This window comes from Numida meleagris, chromosome 10, assembly GCF_002078875.1.
Source record: "Numida meleagris isolate 19003 breed g44 Domestic line chromosome 10, NumMel1.0, whole genome shotgun sequence".
NCBI classification, from domain to species: Eukaryota; Metazoa; Chordata; class Aves; order Galliformes; family Numididae; genus Numida; species Numida meleagris.
The window spans coordinates 14,802,932-14,812,741 of NC_034418.1; the positions used below are offsets into that span (position 1 = coordinate 14,802,932).

Here is a 9,810-nt window from a genome sequence, read left to right on the forward strand (position 1 = left end):
ACACAATCTTAAGATCCCTAAAAAAAGGATCAAAACCAGTACAAAATTAACTCCTATAACAAAAAGAACACGGCTCTAGCTGCACTAACCCTAATACATCCCGTTCTTCATGCTCAGTTCTATGAGCAACAGCTCCAATAACTCTTAAGTATTAACTTTACAAACTTGCTTTATATTTAAAAAAGCCTTTAGGAAATAGCAAAATTGCTCCAGGCAGTCTATCTCTAGTAAGTGAGCTGTTATCGTTCGCGATGGAGAAATCTCATTACATCTAATTATGTCCATATGCTTACTGAGGTGTTTTCAGACTACCTAGGTTTAAAGCACTGAGTTTTTATGTTGTTTTGGAACTCCTACCCCTGGATCAAACTGAGATGAAGAAATAATAAATACGAGAACATAGCACACAACTACAGCTCACATTCCAGGACTGTAGTTTCATTGGAACTTTCATAAAGTACACCCAGAACACTCAGTAATGGGAAATATAGCTCTTTTCTTATCCAGAAAAATGTCAATATGGGTAAATAAATTCTACCTCAGTTCTCTACTAGTTTTATAGATGGTCTGCATCTCTATAAGGTTCTGTTAGAGACTGAATAGTTGGATCCCTCCAGGATTATGCCCCTGTGTTTTCACACTTCTTGTTTCCATGCAAGTTAATCAACAACACAGCCCTCGTTGTCAGCAACAGTATTAACCTCAGGACAATTCAGCCATCATCACAGCCATTCTCTAAACTCTTATTGCTTTCAGGGGGTATTTCCTACCAGAGACGGACTATGGAACGTTAGCATATATTGCACAGCATCTCCCTTTGTGACATACAATTCTTTGTTACTATATATTCACAGAAGACCACAACACATCTGGCCGCTCCCCTGTTTGGGAGCACCACTGATGAGCTAGTGTGCCACTTGTGAATAAACTGCCCGCTGAAGTAACCACTGCAGCAGGGGCTGGGAATGGCTACCTTGAGAACAGAGGTGAGAAAGGAAACGTAACAGAGCAGGTTCACATCACAGCCCAAAAACCTCCAAACAGAGGGCTTAAAAACCCAGGTAGCAAAGCGCTCACAACTCAGATTTTGCTCAACTGCTTCAGTACACGGAAAGTTGGCAGAATATCAAATATTAATTTTGATGAAGCTCTGCATAAGCTTTCAGCAATTATCAAATAAAGTGCCTCTACAAGCGAACCGAGGCTATTATCAATTTGCTCTTGATATAAGGAAGCGATTTTCATGTACTTACATCAGCTCTCAGAAGGAAGAGAATGGTTCGTAAAGTTCCCATTAGCATACAAAAGCAGCAACATCTGCTGGATGCCTTAAGAGGCGCTTATTGCTGTCACTTACTCAGCACCACGGGCTGCAGTTGGTCACCTCTGCCCCCAGCAGCTCTCTAGGGATGGATGCACTATGGAGGTGCATTACAGGCATTTGGGGTGAGGAGGGGATAATACGACCGCAAAACAGCTCCTGCAAGTCTCCTATATCTCTAAAATCCCTGCTCTGTTCTTACCTATCTGAGGAAAAGGAATCAGCCTATGCTGATCGTACCCTGCATAAACCTGGAAACAGCATCCTAGCTGAAGTCAGTAATCCTTTGGCACAATACGTGTCTTAAGCGAAATGGCCTTTTAGCGAGCAAAAGGGTTTCTTCCAAATTTACCATCGACTGCACCGCAATACGCTGTAGCTGTAGCACCATCTAGAGGATCTGAGCTGCAAATCCCTCACACAACTGGGAAAAAGCATGGGAAACTGCTCTCGGAAGTTGTGAAAGGAATCTTTACATGCAAAGACTTTGAGTGAATTTCCATTTTACTACTTACATAAAGAGTAGCTTTTAAAAATTGTTTCGTGCATGCCTACATGGCATACAATTTAAAAACATTTTCTCAGTTTATCATACTTGAATTCACTGAGGTAAGAGAAGATTAAAACAAAACTTTATTAACAGACGGTGAGATTGTGAAAGATTTTATTTTTTTTTAACAAAACACTGAATGACTCCATCTGTATGCACCGATAATTCTTACAGAATCCTCCTTTTATGGCTAAGCACCTGCTTTATTAGTGTACCCTGCTGTCATACCCAATTACTGTAATATTATCAATTGATTCCATCCTAATTTCAATTTTAACACTAGGGCAGGTTCCCATGGATGTTCTCTTCACAAGGAGTCCATAAAATAAATTAATAAGGGGATATAATTACCTAGTACAGCAACAGTTCAGACAAATTTCTCCTAAAGATTTTTTCAAGGCCTTGATACTTCTTTGCATAGTTTTATGTACGACAAGCACATCTACAGTATAAGACAGTACAAAAAAAGCAGCATACAGGAAGCTCTGCTGCAGGAAATGACTTCTCCTTTGCCTACAGGAACAACAACCAAAAATAAACTCACTTGTTAGCAAATTAATACCTTGCAATTCATCATTCACTTATTCGATTTCAGCTATTGCAGATTGTTCACCACACGTATGTGAGTCAGAAATATATACGAATTTCTTCAGCTGATAAAAGGACTCAGAGGCTGCCCAAGGCACACTGAAGTAGCAATGAGCATCTGGAACTCCACGTCAATGGCTCCTGGGGAAGGCTGGTTTTGCCTTTAGCACAGGAAAGAGGGGAGATGAAGGAACCACACAGGTACAGCCCTGGAACCCTACTAACTACTTTTCCTTCCCACCCACATCCCAAGCTTTACTTTGAGTCCTTTCAGCTTGACATGCTCTTCCCCACAATTTAACTCTGCTACTGCCACAAATTAACACTTTTCAATCCTTTCATTACTTCCAAAAGACACTCCATTGGCCTCTCAGAGATCGAAGGATCATGAACTAAGAGCATTTACAATTGCATTACTCCACTGATTTTGTGAGCCATAAACCCAATCTGTAACTCCCATTCCATGGCTGACACATGACTGACCAACGATGTGATTTCCAGTGATGCATCTGCATTAAAAATCTCAGACTTTTAGTTCACATGAACACAATTTGCATTTCTCTTTCTTTCAGAACTTCACTGAAGTAATCACACTACATCAAATCTTTTATCTATTGTATATATTTGCAAGGGATGTGAGATAAAAATCTAAGAATGGACTCCAAGCTTTCAGCTACTATGGCACATGAACTGATTCCACCAAATTTCCTTCAAGGCTATTTAGCTAGAAATAAAAACAAACAGCTAGTTTTTTCAGCTTTTTCCTGTATCATTACCAATCGTGCATTGATTCATTTCACTTTGTAGTCCAACAAAACTGAAAACTTCTAAAGATTCTACAGCATGGACAAGGAAGGAAGTAGGGAAGCTACAGTAACAGCTGGTAGAAATTTAGAGTTACTTGAAATCAAGATTAGCAGTTTTAAAAAGCAATGTTTTTCCCGAATTGAATTAATTTATGCTATTTCATAATGACCAGCAGCAAAGCAAGATTGTTTACAGCACTTTAGTGTAGCACAAGTCCCTCATTGCGTCCAATGACACAGAGCTTCTCTCCTCCCTCCCTCTTCCTGGGTCTCCAGGTTCAAGCAAGGAAGGAATTAAAGTCCAAGGACTTACCAGCAGAGTTCTCTTCCCCGTTCCCATGTCCAGAACTGCACCTTCTGCCACAGCCTGAAGAGAAGAATATGGGAATAGCACTAAGTAATTTCTATCTTTCCGTTCATTTTTCCCCTCAAAATTAATTATCAATGCAGAAATTTTAAGAGTTCAAACACCACACTTAGTCCAAGCACCTGAAATGTAAGCTGTTCACTTGCTACTTTTACTAACAAATATTTAAACTTACTCACCCAGGTAAGCACTCCTACGATTGTGAAGCATTTCTGATTCTCAGGCAGTAACACCTCGGTCCTAATACCGTATTCACTACTGTGTCCAAAATACATATATCTGTTGCTTGGAATCTGAATTCACAGTTGTATTTCAAGCCAACAAGAAAATATTTTCATTTTCTCTTACAAATCTAAATCTGAAACAAACCCCATCTGAGCATCTGTAAGGGTCTTCACGTTTCAGGCTTTCACTCTGAGCATAAATAATGCTTCCAAGAGCCCTCCTGCATCATGCTAGATGCCACTTTGACTTCAGCTCCATTTTGTTTTGTTTTTGTTTTGCAAAGCCGAGCTGATATTTTTATTGGTTCTAGAAAGATCGAGGCATCTTGCCACCACAAAGGAAAGCAATAGTCTTGAAAGAAGCCTTGACAACTGAACAACAGCAACGGGGCAGCAGAGTGAGTGGAATAACTGCATTCTTCTGGGCCCCTGGAACTGCCAGTCTGGTAACTGGGGACAGGATCACCTCTGTCCCTTCCAAAATGTTACCCTATGTGTCAGTTGCATAATTCAGTTCTACAGTTCTACAGTTTGCCAACTCCACATTCGAGCAGTAAAACGTTACTCCCACGAGACAGGCGGCCCGTGCAGCGCCGGGGCTTCCCGCCCTCGGACCTACCCGCCCGGCCCGCTCCCGCCGTCACTTCCGCCGCTCCCCGGCAACGGCCCGGCCATGGTAATGGCGCTGCTCCCGCCCGCTGCCCCGGGACGGGAACGGCGCTGGGGAGGGCGGGGGCTGCGGGCGGACCCCGGGGAGGGGCGGCCGGGAGGGAGCTGTGGTGCTGTGGTATCCTCTCTCCCCATAGGCTGAAGTGGAGGAAACCCTAAAGAGGATCCAAGCCCACAAAGGGGTCGTGGCGACTATGGTTGTCAATGCAGAAGGTAAAGTGCCCTCGGCTTTCTCCACGTAACAAACCCGGTAGCAAGGAGCGTAGTGATCTTGAACCCAAATGCTGCACACACTGCGAGGCAATGAAGCAGTCTGCTTGCAATACTTTCTGAAGATGTTCTGAAGAGTACATGTCTGGTTGTAAGGCATGACAGCACGGCTTGTAGCCGTGTCCCAATGCCTTCTTGATGCAGGCTTTGGTTCCAGTCAACAGGACACAGAAAGCTTTGACATAAGCTGATGAAATAACTCAAAATATCGCAACCTTCATGTAATTTAAGAGTTTATGTATTGCTAATTATCCCCTTGTTTAACTAAACAACATTTCATTTTTCAGCACCAGAGCTTGAACATCTTTCAGCAGGTTACAGAAAGGCAGAACACATGGCACTAAGCTCTTGATTTGGCAGGTGCTTTTCAGCCCCGAATTCTTTGTATTCACTAGAATTTACTGCCACTTTGACTCTTCCTCTGAAAAGTTGGGAAAGAGCAAACACGGAGCGATGTATCTACCAAATAAAGTTGGGTTTCCAGTGTTGGGAGCCACTCCTTGGCTCTACTGAACAGTCAGAAGTTCTTTAAACTGCGTTACAAGGTAATGTCACAAGAGCAAGATTCTTGTAATGCAGTCTTTGGTTAGGACACAAAGAACCACAAGCCAAAGCAAAACTGGTCATAGAAACTAGTTTTCAGAAGCTAGGCTTCAGGTTAATCTTTGTTTGAATCATTTTTCTACAGATAAGACAACTCAATTACCTTGCCTGAAATTTGGTTCACTCCACAACATCCTCAAAAATATACTACTCTGGTAAGAGTTTAGCAAGAAGAGGAAGCTTGAATGTTACTTAGTTTTCAGTAAATCCAGACAATTGTTTTGCATGCCTGGACGTGCTAATCAAAACCTGCCATGGTGCACAAAATAGATGCAAGTCAAGAAGCACTTAGCCTGGCAAACAGTAACCAAAGGCCTTCTTTGTGCTCATTCCTGGATACAAGTGTTTCCTAACCTGAAACACAGGCTGGTTTCAGAACAGGTATTGGGTGAACTATTTCTGTATTCTGATTAAGAAAACAGAAAGTGACTTGATCCACATAGCTACAAACTGAAAGTGAACAAAACCAACTATTAGGTACACAGATGATCCTTACTGAGTTTACAGACTGATACATTTATGATGGCAAAACCTACAATATAATAGAAAAACAACAGATTTATGTTCAGTATCTTGGCACAGTTCACTTCCTGGCACACTCGGTCAAGTACACTTTCCTTCTCAGGTGTACTACTGCAGTAGTGCACTCAGATGTACTACTGTGGCAGTTGTGCTGTTGAGGGATGCTCAGATACAGCTGTGAAGAGTTCTCCTGACAATACCATGCATTTTCAAAGGCTCTTACACGCTCCTTCTGTCTCAGCTTTGATTTACAAAGGAGGAAGAACACTCTAGAGCCCAGTTTTGGTGGGGTTTTCTGGACGTTACACTATTCAAGACAAGATGTAACGTCTCTCCACCATGTCTTGTTCAAACTTCCCCATCCCCACAAACCTGTAGAACATGTGGCCAGACTGAATTCCAATGGACAGACTAGTGCAGGAGTCTTGGTTTTAGCTTCTCATTTAGAAATCTGTCTACACCAACTCCAAACACAACAGATGCCGAACTCCAGGAGGATGTACTCAACGCACCAAGAGATTAGATTCCACAAACTAAATCTCAAAGTAGAAGTGTAGTTGCATAATTTTGTAGCATGGCTGTCCCTAAGCAGTGCTGCTCCATCTAATTATTTCAGATCTTCTCATCTCTTACAAAGGTTTCTTAATAGCATAGGTAATACTTTGGAGTAGCAGTATTCAGATAGAAGAGCAAATGAAAGATTCCTCATGCAAACATCGCCTGCCATTTATTTTAATGCTCAAGGTTGAGTTTTTCATTGGAACACCATGCTAAGCATACATTGTTCATTTGGTAAAGGATAGCAACAGTTTGAGATTTTCATTTGTGAAGGATAACGCTGCAGCATTTCTAATGAAGGATTTATTTGCCTTTCTCTAATTTGGGGGGCAGAGGTAAAGAGCATTTGTCCTAAAGTAAGCATAGTTTAGCTTTCATCTAAGGATGTCATTGGTGTCAACTCATTTTCAGGTAATTATTGGACCTCAGAGAATCATTTAACATTTACCATTTTCATTAAAAGTGCTGTATTTGTTGAAGTGGTCATTTAGATAAGAGGTCATATAACCCTGACACATTCATTGCTGCTTTTAAGTGACTTACTATTTAATTTGTGATCAGATAGATATTCTCATGCTAATGCAGTGCTTGTGAGCACCTCCTTTGTTTTTGTTAAAACCTGTTTCAATCTCTGCGTAATAAACATTACACACAAAGTACATGCTGGGTCATTCTGTTATGCTTCACTAGGTATCCTACCAACACGGGATTATTTCTCATGACAGCACTGATTTCAAGTGATTTAAACAGTGCTTTGCTAGGAAAATTATGGAATAGCCTAATAACAGGAGTTTCTATTGTTTCTTTTATTCATTTGCCTTTAATCTTTACCTGCCATTCCCTATCTCTGCATGTTGATTCTTCTTCCGTGAAAGAAATTCTTCAACTTGAGTCATTTTATTCTACGTTTGTATTCCTATCCATCTGGAAGACAGGATACAAAAGTATGCAAAGAGAAAATTGCCATGCCAACTTCTAATCTATTGTCTTTGTTAGTAGGTCAAATAAATGTTTTATTAGCGAAACAAGCTTATTAAAGCCAAACATTTATTTTATACTTGCAAGATTACTGTGAACCCTATGTGTTCAGCTTCAGTTGGTAGCCTATTAATATAACAAGCATGACTAACAAATCATTGATAAACAATGATTCATTAAATCATCAAAAATTAATCTTATGTAATCATATTTAAATAGTTGGGATCAATACACTGTCAATATTTCGCATGTAATTGTAAAGGACTGTTCCAAGAGTGGTTTTGCTTGTCTAACACACACGCACCACTCCTGCCCTTTGGCTGCTCTGTTTTTCACTGGGAATGAGCACTCTCTATCACTGCACATGCCAAACACTACAGTTAAAGTGGGGTTAGATTTCTGCAGCCCAAGTAACAAACTCAGGGACAGCGTTTGAACTGATGAAGCACCAGAGCTGGTTAAGTACTACTGAATGGAATTTGATAGGTATTTAAGCACCTTGAACAGCAATTACGCTCTTTCAGTGGTTCCATAAGGCAACTCAATGTTTAATTGCCACTGATTAATATAAGTTACACTCCACAACAAGACATGTAGGTACCTGAAATCAGCAACTCCTTGCTGCTATAAAACAGAAAAAAAAAAATAAACTATTAAATCCCTTGTCATTTTTGTTTTGTGTTTGTTTTTTTTTAAGTCTGCTGTATATAAATAGGAAACTTAACTAAGTGGCTGAACAAGAAAATTATTTCTTTTCAGGAATTCCAATAAGAACAACTCTTGATAATGCGACAACAGTCCACTATGCGGGTCTTCTTCATCAGCTCACCATGAAAGCGAGGAGCACAGTGAGAGACATTGATCCTCAGAATGATCTAACCTTCCTCAGGATCAGATCAAAGAAGCATGAAATCATGGTAGCTCCAGGTAACGTGTCTATTTCAAATGACAGAACAGTATATCCTTGTAAGTTTCTTTTAACTGTTCACCAGTAAAGCTACTGTAGGAAACTCATTTTAAACACATGTACATGAAAAGAAAGCTATCTATTCAGCACAGAAGCAAGTGTTTTTAATGTATGGGGTTTATAGCATTCAAGGTCATAGACAACAAAACAAGCCCAGAGGTAGACTTAACTTCTTAATTTTTCAAAGCAGATATGACCCTACTAAATTCACTTAAAGAAATATTTCATTTAAAACTGATACTAAATAGCTATCCAACAGAATTTTCTCAAAAACTTCCCCAGGCTTTTAGAATTAGTTGGGAAAGCCTGGCATGCTCTGAATTTATTCATAATAAAGGTCTATTCAAACCCTTTCTGCTTTTTTCATCTCTAAATGGGGTTCTCAATTCTGAATAAAGCAGATAGTGAACTAAAAGAAGTTCTCAGCACCTGCAGAAGAGGCTGCAGATGCCATAAGTTTGTTATAACAAGTGCTGGCTTCCCGGTGCTTATCTTGTGACTGTTTGCTTCTTGCTTAAATATCTTTACAGTTTCTTGAAAGTAAATATTCTGCTTACTAAAATCATTTTAAATGCTATAGTTGCAATTTATGACAGTTTTAATCTGATTTTTTTTAAGTGGTTAAATTTTGAAAGTGTTATTACATGAATACCATTGCTTTTTTTCTTTTCTTTTTTTTTAAAAAAAAAAAAGGAAGATAAATCAATTAAGGAATATTTATCAGGAAAAAAGGAAAAACATTCTAATGAAGCATTGTTGAATGTTTTTGCAGATAAAGAGTATCTCCTAATTGTTATCCAGAACCCACCCCAATAGACCCAGCATGGCGTTATTTTCAGACAGTGATGCAGCTCCACTTGTTAAACTAACCTTACTTACTGATAGGTAGCATCAAACAGTGCTAACAAATTTTACACAATGTCTAACTGTTGTAATTGAAAGCGTTGCCAATTTCAAGTTCTGTTGTAGCTGTATCAATCTGTGTTTGAGCAACTCATAACTCAAATATTGAAATACTGTGTTTGCCTTAATACTCTGAAGAACAATAATAAAGCAAAATGCTTAAAATTCCAACGGATGTCCAAATTATTCCTGCAATTAAGTCATTCTACTTAAATTTCTAAGTTGGTTGCAGGAGAAATCCTACCGCATGGGAACATATGTGTGTATCAGTGTGTGACTGGGCGATGGAGTAACCACATACACGTATTAAAGAATTCAAACATAACACAGTTCATGCCATTATTGCCCTATCTTCAATTCAAACTGGTTTTTGAGTCTCCTGAAGGAAGAAAAGTGAAAAGTAACTGTCTTCAGTTGTTTGGTGGTTCCTATGGACTGAAAGCAGACGAAGTTGAGCTGGCACCCAAATATAAAACTCCTACTA

General features: G+C 39.7%; 1 protein-coding gene and 1 long non-coding RNA gene across 2 annotated transcripts; both read left to right on the plus strand.

The window, feature by feature from the left end:
- LOC110404199 lies at positions 572–3,191 on the plus strand. Its single transcript, XR_002442097.1, has 3 exons — positions 572–986; positions 2,467–2,660; positions 3,032–3,191. It is a non-coding gene; the product is annotated as an uncharacterized LOC110404199 (long non-coding RNA).
- On the plus strand, positions 4,389–9,497 carry DYNLRB2 (dynein light chain roadblock-type 2). Its single transcript, XM_021408253.1, has 4 exons — positions 4,389–4,532; positions 4,663–4,738; positions 8,216–8,383; positions 9,196–9,497. Exons 1-4 carry the CDS (start codon positions 4,530–4,532, stop codon positions 9,237–9,239), a joined length of 291 nt encoding a protein of 96 aa, XP_021263928.1. The 5' UTR covers positions 4,389–4,529; the 3' UTR covers positions 9,240–9,497.

What these genes read in the sequence shown, in the direction of transcription:
- DYNLRB2 (XM_021408253.1), top strand. An exon ending in TATGGTTGTCAATGCAGAAG is followed by an intron (nt 4,739 to 8,215) that starts GTAAAGTGCCCT and finishes ATTTCTTTTCAG; the next exon opens with GAATTCCAATAAGAACAACT. An exon ending in TGAAATCATGGTAGCTCCAG is followed by an intron (nt 8,384 to 9,195) that starts GTAACGTGTCTA and finishes ATGTTTTTGCAG; the next exon opens with ATAAAGAGTATCTCCTAATT.